At 18.3% G+C, this 12,732-nt stretch overlaps 5 protein-coding genes across 5 annotated transcripts; 2 read left to right on the top strand and 3 right to left on the bottom strand.

The window, feature by feature from the left end:
* Nucleotides 1-729: 729 nt before the first annotated feature.
* Nucleotides 730-2,382, bottom strand: PRELSG_1424000 (conserved Plasmodium protein, unknown function; the record flags this gene model as incomplete). The annotated part of the gene is made up of 1 exon (XM_028679302.1): nt 730-2,382. One exon carries the CDS (start codon nt 2,380-2,382, stop codon nt 730-732), a length of 1,653 nt encoding a protein of 550 aa, XP_028535029.1.
* Nucleotides 2,383-3,644: 1,262 nt separating this feature from the next.
* Nucleotides 3,645-4,787, top strand: PRELSG_1423900 (translation initiation factor SUI1, putative; the record flags this gene model as incomplete). The annotated part of the gene is made up of 4 exons (XM_028679301.1): nt 3,645-3,999; nt 4,203-4,348; nt 4,427-4,609; nt 4,698-4,787. The coding sequence occupies 4 exons, from the start codon at nt 3,645-3,647 to the stop codon at nt 4,785-4,787; spliced, it is 774 nt and encodes a 257-aa protein (XP_028535028.1).
* Nucleotides 4,788-5,105: 318 nt separating this feature from the next.
* ABCF1 (ABC transporter F family member 1, putative) lies at nt 5,106-8,960 on the bottom strand (the record flags this gene model as incomplete). The annotated part of the gene is made up of 1 exon (XM_028679299.1): nt 5,106-8,960. One exon carries the CDS (start codon nt 8,958-8,960, stop codon nt 5,106-5,108), a length of 3,855 nt encoding a protein of 1,284 aa, XP_028535027.1.
* Nucleotides 8,961-9,795: 835 nt separating this feature from the next.
* Nucleotides 9,796-10,869, top strand: GMD (GDP-mannose 4,6-dehydratase, putative; the record flags this gene model as incomplete). Its single annotated transcript, XM_028679298.1, has 1 exon — nt 9,796-10,869. One exon carries the CDS (start codon nt 9,796-9,798, stop codon nt 10,867-10,869), a length of 1,074 nt encoding a protein of 357 aa, XP_028535026.1.
* Nucleotides 10,870-11,655: 786 nt separating this feature from the next.
* PRELSG_1423600 (40S ribosomal protein S16, putative) lies at nt 11,656-12,454 on the bottom strand (the record flags this gene model as incomplete). The annotated part of the gene is made up of 2 exons (XM_028679297.1): nt 11,656-12,048; nt 12,413-12,454. The coding sequence occupies 2 exons, from the start codon at nt 12,452-12,454 to the stop codon at nt 11,656-11,658; spliced, it is 435 nt and encodes a 144-aa protein (XP_028535025.1).
* Nucleotides 12,455-12,732: the final 278 nt, after the last annotated feature.

Genomic DNA, 12,732 nt, shown 5'->3' with positions numbered 1-12,732 from the left:
ATAATAGAAATACAAAATACATAAAATAATTTTAAATTTACTCACAAAAATTTTTACATGATAAAAAAGAAATAAAAATAATTATATGCATGAATAGATAATAAAACGTAATACAAAGAAAAATAAGAATAAGAGAAAATTTATAGATTTATATTATGTTGATAAAAAAAAAAGGAAAAATATTTTGCAATTTTCTCTATTGTAATATTCATTATATTTTTGAATATATTCCTTAATTTTTATTTTTATTCTTTTTTTTTTTTTTTTCTCTTTTACTTTTTCCGTTTTTTGCTTTCTTTGTTGATTTTTTTTTTTTTTTTTTTCGCATTATTAGTATAAAGGAACTTATAACATTCTCGTAACTATATTTATTCTCATAATTATTATATAATGTTTAAAAATAATGTTATTTTTATTTTTAAAATATTAATGTAAAAGTGTTTTAATTAGGAGCTACAGTTAATATGAATCTTGATTTGTCCTTTTTTAATAAACTATTTCTCTGTCAAATTAATTTTACAAAAGTTTAAAAAAAGTATTAAAAAAAAAATTAAATATTATTAATAATATACTTGTTAATATAATAAATTTATAAAAAAAAATACTTATAGTAAATAGGATAGATATAAAAAAATGTTAATCTCTTAATAAAAAAAAAATAAAAAAAAATGAACTAATTCAATAATTAAATAAACGAATACTAACAAAAAAAAAAAAAAAAAAATGCTATTAGTTTTTTTTAAATAATTTTTTTAAAAAATTTTTTATTTTTTTTTTACTTTTCAATTTTTTTTTTTCATCTAACTCTTCATTTAAAAATAAATTATCTTTTGAGAATTTATTATTTTCTTTGGATTCCCAAATTTTTTTATTCCATGAATTTTTATTTTTATCAGATTTTTCATTACTTCCATAAACTTTATGTTCTTTATATCTTTCGTTATGTAATTTTCGAATATCATTTATTGCTTGTTGTTCTTCTTTATTTTTTTGATGAATCTGAAGTATTTTATTATTAATTGGGGTACTTCTATTAGATATTTTTTCTAACTCTTTCTTTTGTTCTAGGAATAACCTGCGATCATTTTCATTTTTACTTATCATATGCATTTTATTAATTGACTCACCTTCTTCAATAGTAATCCATTTTTTGGATGCAATTTTATTTATTATACTCATAATTATTTTAATTGATGACAAAACAAATTCAAACAAAATAGAATCTTTATCAGTAAATGTTTTTTCAAATTTCCATATTAAATTACAAGATTCTGGATTAATAATTTCTACATCTAACTTTTGAAAATCTTCTTTATTTAAATTATTACTATAGCTTGTGTTGAAATTCAAAATTTCAAACAATAATTTAACTAAATTAAAAATATCAGAATTAATCAAAAAATAATTTTTAACTTTACTGTTACTCAATTTAATAGTTCTATATTTTTCTTCGTTAGAATAAAAGCTTATATTACTTAACAGTATATATAATATATTAAAAAATCTTTCAAAATGAGAATTCTGTTCTTCTATCTCTATTTTTTTTTCCTTATAATATACAATTAGTTGTAATATAATTCTATCTAATATAAGAATAATGTTGATAAACATATCTTCATTTATAATATAAAATTTTTTTGCATAAATATTTTGTTTTATATTCTCGTTGTCTAATAATGATTTGCTAAAAAGTATTTCTAGTATTGTTGTATTTTTTTTTTCTGCTGCTTCTTTTCGCAATGACTTATTTATATTGCCATTTTCTTTATTCTTAATAAATTGATTTTTCTCCTCTTCCTCAGAATTATTACTTTTATCTTTTTTTTGCATATTTATACTATCACTAAACATTATATCCATCATATTTTCATAATTATTTTCCTTTATAACACTATTATTATTATTATCTATTTTTTTTATATTTTTATAATTTATTTTTTCATTTATATTATGAGATATTTCTATATTTTGCTCATTGTTATTTTCAGTAGTACTGTCATAACAATTATCTTTTAATAGAATACTTTGATTATCAATGCAGAATTGTTCTTCTTCATTCAGAAATTTACCATATTCAGCAGAAGAATCCTCTTCATTTTTGATATTATCAAAACTATTTAATAAATATTCATTAAAACTTTTTTCTTTGTTTTCTCTTTTTGTAGAAAAGTTCGATAAATTTCCTTTTTTATTTCCAAACTTGGATAAAATTTCCATTAATTCAATTAATGAATTATCATCAATTTCGTAATTTAATTCATTCAAATTTTCACATGTTTCAAATTTTTTAATTAAGTACAAATTTACTTCTTCTTCGATTTTCTGTATTTCAATATTTTCGAAATTTTCTTTTAAAAACTGAACACATTTTTCAAAATTCATATTAGAATATATATAAATATATATATATATATATGTATATTTAATAGTTAATGTATAAAATTAAAACGAAAAAAAATTTAGAAGTTATATTGGTATATAGTATTTTTATAATTATTTACTTTTTAAACTATATATAATTTAAAATGATTAAATTATAATTTTCTTCTAGAAAAAAAAAAAGATACGCAATATTAATATTGAATAATTTTTCCTTAAAAATGTTAACATAAAGCAAAAAAATGTAGCAAAAACTAAATAACAACTTTCAAATATCTTTTTATATTTTTATATATTTTAATATTTACATGAAGATAGTTTACTAATAAAACTTTAGAATTAGTAAAAAAAAAAAGAAAAAAAAAAGGATATTTATTTATTCAATAAAAGATTCATGAAATCATAATTATAGTAATAACAACTTTTATATTTTTTCGTCTTAATAAAAAAAATTGTATTTATATAATTGTTAAAAAAAAAATATGTACATAGAAAATTTAAAAAATATAATCAAATTTAAAAGATATAATCAAATTTAAAAGATATATTAAATTGAATATATTAGATTACCAGATATGTTTTTTGTTAATAAAAAAAAATCTTTTACTAACGAAATATTTTTTTATTTTTTTTTTCATTTTATTATAGAACTTTTAATAATTTAAATTAATATAACATAATATCTTTTTTAGTCATAATGAAATTTTGTCTATACATAAAATATATTGAAAAATATAAATTTTTTTTTCATAAAATAAATAGGAATTTAATGATAATTTACTACTAGAAAAAAATTTATAAAAAGTAGGAATTTAAAGCTTTTAAAATTATAACAGATAAATATTAGATAAAAGATTAATATTTGTGCATTATTTTATTTTATAAAATAAATATAAAAAAAAAAAAAAAAAAAAAAAAATACAATAATTTTTAAATAACAATGATTTCAAGGTAATAATTTAATTAAAAAAAAAAAAAGTATGTTCATATACTTAATAATAGTAAATGTAGGTGTGCCTTTTATAAATAAACGCAAGTACATTTTTTTTTTCATTAAAAAAAAAAAAAGAAAAAAAAATTGTATAATAATAACAAAGAAGATAGTTATTTATAGAATTATTAATTAAAAGATGAAAATATTTCATATAGTCCCTTGTTCAATCATTTCATAAATTGTTTTCCATATGATTTTATTTTTACTCCAGATTTTCTTAGTAATTTAAAAAAAAAAAAAAAAAAGAAAAAAAAAAAATTGTGCAATCAAAATGGAAGAATTAGAAAGAGAATTTGATAAAATAAATTTGAAAAATGAAGGAGATGAAGAAGAACAAGAACAAGGAGAACAAGAAGAACAAGAAAAAATTTCTCATAGAAGGCTAAGATATTTGAAAATGAAAGATAAAAAAGAAGAAAAAAAACGTAACAAGCAAAATACTAAAACTGCTATTAATAATAAAAGTAAGAATGATAATGAAAATGAAATTAAAAGAAATGATAATAATAATATTATAAAAGAAGATGAAACGAATTCCAGAAATGATGAAAATCAAAATACAGCATATAATAACTTAGATAAAGATAAAAAGAAATATGAACCAGTTAATGTTGAATACTGCAAAAGTAAAATCAACTAATAAAATAAAAATTAATTTTTTTTCTCTTTTTTTTTTTTATGTATTTATAAATTTTTTTTCAATATAAAATTTAAATGAATTAAATGTTATGTTTTTGTTATTTATAAAATTATATAATTGCATATTTTTTTTTTTTTTTTTTTAATAAGTTTAATATATGAAATAAGTTTGTTATTTTCTTTTTTTTAGTTTGTGGAATGCCATATGAATATTGTGAATATGGAAAATTTTATAATGAGTGTAAAGAAGAAAATAAAGAAAAATATAATTATGATATTATGAATAATGAAGCTGATAATAATAATAAAAAGCAAACAAAAAAAATCCCCAAAGTTGTAATATCATAAATATATATATGTATAGATACATATATTTGCATCTATATATCTACATGCGTTTTCTTATTTTTTTAGGCCAATCAAAAAATAACAATACAAAAAACAACAAGAGCAAGAAAAAAAGTTGTGACAGTTGTAACGGGATTGCATACATATGCTAAGTTAGAAAAAATGGCAAAAATTTTCTCTAGATTTTACGCTTGCGGTTCTTCAGTTATTAAAGGAACGAATAATAATCCAGATCAAATAGATATACAAGTAATTATTTACATAAATACATGAAAAAAAAATAAATAAATAAATAAAATTTTTTTTTTTTCCTTTTTCTTTGGTTCCTCATTTATAGGGAGATGTAGAACAAAATATTGCTGAAGTTATAATGAAAAATTGTCCTGAAGTAACTGAAGATAAATTTGTTTTTTTACCACCAAAATAATTGTATGTCATTTTTATGAGTTTTTTTTTTTTTTTATTTTTCATCCTTTTTTTATATACTATATACTGCATATTTATGTATTCATATGAGTTTAAACTAAATAAAATATGAAGAAGTATTTTCAAAAAACTAATATGATCATTATTCCAATTTTTAAATTATCAACTTTTTATTTTAATGTCTTTATTATCGTTATAATAACTATATTTTATAATATTTTTCTTAACAATACAATTATTGACGTTATTCATTTTATTATTATTGAATTTGTGAATATCCTTTATTGTTTATCCAACATTTATATTTTTAATTTGCATTTCACTTCTTCCATCTTTTCCAATTTTTTATTTTTATTTTTCCTGAAGATCCTTTACCTCCAAAATTTTTTTTCTTTACTTTTTTTTTTTCTTTATTTTCTTGAACATTTATTTGTTCGTAATTCTTTCTTTCGTTTTTTTCTTTTAATACTTGACCCTTTAAAAAGTCTAATATTTCATAATCATATTTATCATAAAGATATTTTTCATAATTTTTTTTATTTAATTCTTCTTCCTTTTTAGTGATATTTTCGCACTCGCTGTTATTTATTCTGAATATATTAATTTCATTGTCTTTATTGAAACAGCTATTTAGAGTGCTTTCTTGTTTGTAATAACTTAAATTTGACGAATTATCATTATCTTTGAGTATTTGTGCTATATTAGACTTTTTATGTAATTCCCCATCCCTTTTAAATACATTAAAAGAATTTAAAATAAAATTATAAAAACTATCAATAAAGTCTTTTACATTATAAAATGTAAAAATATTCTGATAATCAAAAATATAAATTATTTTGTGAATATTTTGTAAATTTTTTATAATATAAAAATCATGAGTGGTTAATATATAATTTCCTTCGTAGATAAAATTTAGAAAATTTAACAAAAGATTTTTCAAATAAATATCTAGATTATTATTTATTTCATCCAATAACAATAAATTGGATTTTTTTAAAAACAAAGAAAGGAATAGTATTCTAACTTTTTCTCCCCCACTTTTTTCTTTAATAGAGGTTGCACTATCTATATAGAATATCTTTAACAATGCATTAATTTTTTCTTCAATATTATCTATTTTATCATTTTCAAATAATTTGGTTTTGTTTAAAACATAAAAAAAAAGATTTTCATTAAATGGATTCATTTCAAAATTATCATTAAAACTAATTGGATAATAACTAACATTTTCAATTAAATTTTTAAAGTGATCATTAATTTCTAAATTTAAACTTTTTATCATATTTTGTTCAAAATATGTTAATAATACATTATTAAAATTACAATTAATTGCTCCTTCACAATTAAATTTTCTGTTTTTTTCGCATCCTGCATTATCGTTACTTTCTTCACTGTCATTATCTCCGTAAGCATAAATACTTTTTTTTTTTTTTTCTTTTTCTTTTAATATTAAGTTATATTTATTAGTTAATATTTTAAAAAAAGTTGATTTTCCTATTCCATTTTTTCCGAGTATTAAAATATTTTCACCACTGTTTATACTTAGATTCATTTCTTTAAATATATATTTTTTTTTTTTATTCTTTTTATTTAAAAAATAAAAAGTGAAATTATTAAATTCATATAAAGTTGCATTACCGGTTGAATATACTTCTCCTGTTTGTATTAATTCATTGTTTTTAATCTTTTTGCTCATATCTATTAGAATATTTTTATTCATGTTACTTTCTATATCATTAAGTTTATTATAAACAAATGTTTTTATATCCTCTTCATCTCCATTTTCTTCACTATATATTGACTGATTTTCATGTGAACTTACACTATTATCGTTCCCAATGGAGTAACCAACATGATCATTTTTTATATTTTCTGATACACGTTCAGGATTTGTATATTTATTATAATTTTCCTTCTTTATATTTTCAAATCTATCATCGATATCTACTATATTTTCATTTATATTTAAATCACTGTTCTGCTTAAAGTTTTGTTTTTCATAATTCACATTAATTTTTTCTTTATTGTCTAAGTTTCTATTTAGTTGTTGTTCATAGCTTTTAGAACTGTTCTTGTTTTTATTACTATATACTAGATTATAATACATATATTGATAATTTAATTTACTATCAAAATAAATGGAATAAATATTTTGGTATAATTTTAATTCTTCTTCTTTTTTTTTTAAAAATTGTTGCATAAATTCTTTTTTGTTTTTTTTTTTACTCTTAGATATAGTAGAATTTAGTTGATCTAATATTTTTTTAAGTTCTTCTTTTTTTTTTTTCCTATTATCAAACAAAACTTTCATATTATTTAAATATTGTGTATAATTTCCTTGAAAGTATGTTAAGTTACATATTTTTTCATTATTTTTTAATTCATCTATATTCTTATTGTCATTCTTAATAATTTTTTTTAATAGTGCTACATTATTGAAATCAATATCGTATCCGCAAATTTTGTTAAAATCTAATATTCTGTTACATAATTTGCTTACTAAAAAAAAATCATGACTTGCTAATATAATTCCCATTTTTTTATATTTCAAAGAATAATTAAAGATGTTCATTATAAAAAATATATTGAATATATCTAAATTATTATTTATTTCATCTATTAGTAATAATTTAGATTTGCTTAAAAGCAATAATAACAAGTATACTCGAATAATATAGCCGTTACTTAAATGGCACAATTTTACATATAGAAAATTTTTCAGATTTAGTATATTTACATATTTATTAAAATTCATTTTAACGTCATTTATTTCCTTAAAAATGTATTCCTTTTCATACATATATAATTTTAAAATCATTTCAAAGTATTTAGATTTAACAAAATTTTCATTAGCTTTATCTGTCGAAAGCTTCGTTTTATAATTACTATTAACATCATTTAAGTATTCCTTATTACTATCATTACTAACATGGTCAATAATATTCTTATTTTTATTATTTATAATATCATCAAATTTATTTAATTTTGTTTCATTATAATTTATATTATTATTTCTACTAGATTTTTTATTATCAGATTCATCTTCGGGTGTTTGTTTAAATGCTTGATCTTCTTTTATATTAAATTTATTTATTACCTCATATTTTCGATACTGACTAATGTTTTCTTCTATATAATTTAAAACTTCATACTTTTCAAGTGTACTTTCATAAAATCTCAAAACTTTTTCAAAAACTGTTAGATTATTATCTTCTAGTAAATGAATATTTTGTTTAAAGTAAAAAACATCATTTTTATAAAATAATTCATTATTGTTGATTTTATTATTTTTTTTCATTTGAAAATATGACATATCTTTATTTTTTATTAAAGATGGCATGGCGCTCAATTCTAATGAATTATTTTTCATGTACGACAAAATTTTATACAGTACTCCGAAATCATTTTTATTAATAGCAGCTAATAAGTTTTTTTCATTTAATTTAAAATTTAATATGTCTTGGCTAATTTTTCTGTTACTTATAATTATACTTTTAGAATTTTTATCAGCATTTTCATAAATTAAATTCAATAAAGAAGTTTTTCCGCATCCATTATTACCTATCAAACCAACGCATTCTGATTTACTCAATTGAAAATTTAAATTATTTATAAGTTTTTTGTTATCTATTTCATAATTTAAGTTATTTATTGTTAAAATAACTTTATTTTTCTCTTCATCCTTATCGTACTTTTTTTCTAATATATTGTAAATGTTCATATTATATTTTGGAGATAAAACTTGATATTCATCATTTTCATCAATGTTAAATAGTTTTTTATATTCTATTTTTCTTTTCTCTATATTTTCATTAATGTAATATTCTTCATATTCGTCATAATAATCTTCTTCTATCTCGTCAAATTCTTCCCCTTCTTTAAGATAGTCTTCTACAATATCATTGTCATATTCTTCATATTCATCATCACACTTGCATTCTGCATTTTCTTCTCTATATTTGTAATAATATAATTCTTGACTTGTTCTTAGTTTTGATTTTTCTGTTATTTTACTTCTTATAGAATTCTTTTTTATTAAATATTTTTTTCTTTTTTCACCAATATTATTTTTAAAATGTAAACTATTTAAAAAATTATATTTATTAATCTGTATAGCTTTATTAAATATTACATAACAAAGTATTATTAAAGAAAAATATAGTTCAAGAAACATGTTATTACATTTTTAAAAAAAGTTTATAATTATAGAGAGAGAAAAAAAAAGGGATTAACAGAAAATTTAAAAGTCTTAAGTTGTGTAAAAAATAAAGGATACTTTATTTTTAAAAAATTATTTTAGTGGATAAAATTAAAAAAAAAAAAAAATAAAATAAAATATAAAAGGAAAGTTAAGTCTAATATTTATCCACGAACTAGAAAAAACTGTTAATATACTAAAATAAAAAAATTAATAAATAAATATACATATATATATATATATATATACAGTTTATATGTTCATTTGCATACTATTTTTTTTTTTTTTTTTTTTATGTATATATATTTCTTTTCTATTTATAATGTTTTTATTTCATTTTATATTTTTTTTTAAAATAAAAAAAATTTCTGATATGAGTTTTTATAAATATCTATTAATTTTTTTTTAATAATTCATGTAAATAGATATTTTGTAATATATTTAGATGTATTAATATTCATATTAATGAAAAAAAAAAAAATTACAAAGGGTTATTTCTATTTCTTTTTTTTAAAAATAGTAACAGAACATATTGTAATTAAAATTACTTATTAAATATCTAAGAATCCTTTTATTTTTTTCTTGTGTATTACAATTATATTTTTTATGAAAAATAAATATTATTTAAATTTTTTACCCTTTTTATTCCTTGTAATTACAGTTAATTTTGTTATAATACGAAATTGACATTGTAATTTAATTGTAGATATATTTTTTTTTTATTATCATGTATTATCCATAGAGATTAATAAAAATATTTTTTTTGGTTTTTTTTATTTTAAACATAATTTTTTGTTTTTTTTTGAAAAATATGATTGCACTAATATTTGGAATAACAGGTCAAGATGGTTCATATTTAAGTGAGCTTTTATTAGAGAAGGGTTACGAAGTACATGGAGTAATAAGAAGATGTAGTTCATTTAATACAAAAAGAATTGATCATATTTTTGATAAGTTAATTTTGCATTATGGTGATGTAATTGATAGTAGTAGTATATGCTCATTAATATCTGAAATTAAACCGACTGAGATTTATAACTTAGCAGCCCAAAGTCATGTGAAAGTTAGCTTTGAGCTACCTGAATATACAGCTGATGTAACAGGTATAGGAACTTTAAGAATATTAGAAGCAATAAAAATGTCAAAGATAAAAAATGTAAAATTTTATAATGCATCAACATCAGAATTATTCGGTAAAGTAAAGAGTATTCCTCAAAACGAAGATACTCCTTTTTATCCTGTTTCTCCTTATGCTATTGCTAAATTATATTCACATTATATAACAATAAATTATAGAGAATCATACAATATGTTTTGTGTTAATGGAATTTTATTTAATCATGAAAGTCCTAGAAGAGGAGAAACTTTTGTTACAAGAAAAATAACCAGAGGAATAGCAAGAATTCGCAAAAATTTACAGAATTTTATAACATTGGGTAATATTGATACATATAGAGATTGGGGACATGCAAAAGACTATGTATATGCAATGTATTTGATGCTACAGGAAAATGAACCTCAAGATTTTGTTATTTGTTCTAGTGAAAATCATTCGGTTAGAGAATTTTGTGAAATTTCTTTTTCATTTGTAGGCATATATATAAAATGGATTGGAGAAGGAATTAACGAAGTAGGTATATGTCAAAATAATAAAATAGTTATTAATAAAAGCAACAAATATTTTAGAAAATGTGAAGTTAATACATTACTAGGTGATTTCTCAAAAGCTAAAAAAATTTTAAAATGGGAGCCAACTTACAATTTTACTCAACTTATATATGAAATGCTAAAATATGATTTTGAAAATTATAATATACCTATAGATGATTATGAAACATGCTTAAAAAGATATGAAAATTATAAAAATACCAAAGTTTTAAAATAGTTAATACATAAAATATATACCTAATCATGTTATTATATAATTTATAATGCTATTTTTTTTATTTTTTTTGGATGTTAGCCTTTTACTTTATATAATTTCTCTGTTTGCCTTTTAATTTATTTATTTGTATTACTTTATTTATTCCTTTTTTTTGTATCCTTTATTTTTCTTTTACATATCTTTCATGAGTCTTTTAGAAATTATAGTATGAAAATATTTATAAATTTGTTTTTTTTATGTGGAAGCTCATTTTTAATCATATTTTTATAATTTTATCACCATATGTTAGATCTAATAAAATCATATTATATTATTAATTCGTTTTACAGGAAAATAATTTATGACAATTATTTTTCCTTATAAAATTAGAAATGTTACATTTTTTTTTTCTTTTATTATATTTGCAATAGAAATATTTTACTATTTCTTTTTTTTTTAACTGTAAAAATATTTCTTAATTTTTACTTGCCTTTTTTTTTTTTTGTTACAACATAAAATTGCATTAAAGATTAAAAACAAGTTTATTTTTTTTCATACAGGTGTTTTTTTTTTTGGTTTTTTAAAGTAAAAAAAAAAAAAAAATACGTATATAAAAATGAAATTAAAAAGTTGTATACATATTTTCATAATACTATTAAACATTGTATGTTTTTTTTTTTTTTCATTAAATATTTCCGAATTTTTTGTTTTTTCCTCTAAAAAAATAAGATTATTTAGTGAAATTTTGTTCTATATTATTTATCATATTTAAGTATATATATTTCTTCTCCAAGAAAAAAAAAAAATTTATCTGTATGATTTTTGATATCTTGCACGAGCACCTTTTCCACCAAATTTTTTTGGTTCACATCTTCTTGTATCTCCGACTAATAATGTTCTATCATATCTTAATAAAATATCTTTTAATTCTTTTTTAGTTGATTCATCAACATATTTTTGATAGTATGAAATTATTCCCTTACCAATGGCTTGTCTTATTGCGTAAATTTGAGAAGTTTGACCACCACCTTTAACTCTTATACGAATATCTAGATTTTTTAATTTTGATGATCCAATTAACCATAATGGTTCATAAACTTTAGTTCTTAAAATATATGGTTCAACTAAGTCTAAATTTTTGCCATTTAGTTTTATTAATCCTTTTCCATTGGTTACTGTGGCTACAGCAACAGAAGTTTTCTATTTCAAAAAAATAAAAATAATAAATAAAATTAACAATAAGTAAATTTATCGTAGTAATAATACTACTGTTATAAACTAAAATAAAATTTTGTATATTTAAATGTATATATATATATATTTTTTTTCTTAAAATTCAAATTTGCTTTTTTTTTAATAAATAATTTTGTTAATGAATAAAGGTATAAACATTTTTTTTTATTTTATTGCTTATGTATTAAAATTAAAATAAGCTTATTAATGTATATTTTTTATTTTATTTTATTTCATTTTTATGTATATGCATATTAACTAAATTTATAAAAATATATACACGTAATTTTTATTAATAAATATAAATATTTAATTTTATAATTTATAATACCTTTTTTCCAAATGTTTGAACTCTTTTAACTTTTGTTGTCATTTTTTCTGAAGAAAAATAAAAATGTAGATTAATTACAAATTTTCAAAACATATATCAATAAAATTATCAATATATTATTATAAAAAAAAGAAAGTTTTATGTTAAAATATATTTTATAAAATAAAAATAAATGTAAATGTAATTATTTCATTCTATTTTTACCATTAATTAAGAATTAATTATTTAGGAAATTAAAATTTATATTTCTTTATAAATAATTTTTCTGATGCTAAATATATATATATTTTTTTTTTGATAATACAAAAATTTTTTAAAAA

This window comes from Plasmodium relictum (assembly GCF_900005765.1).
Source record: "Plasmodium relictum strain SGS1 genome assembly, chromosome: 14".
NCBI classification, from domain to species: Eukaryota; Apicomplexa; class Aconoidasida; order Haemosporida; family Plasmodiidae; genus Plasmodium; species Plasmodium relictum.
Note: the sequence above shows the minus strand (reverse complement) of the source record. Positions and strands in the feature narration are given on the sequence as shown.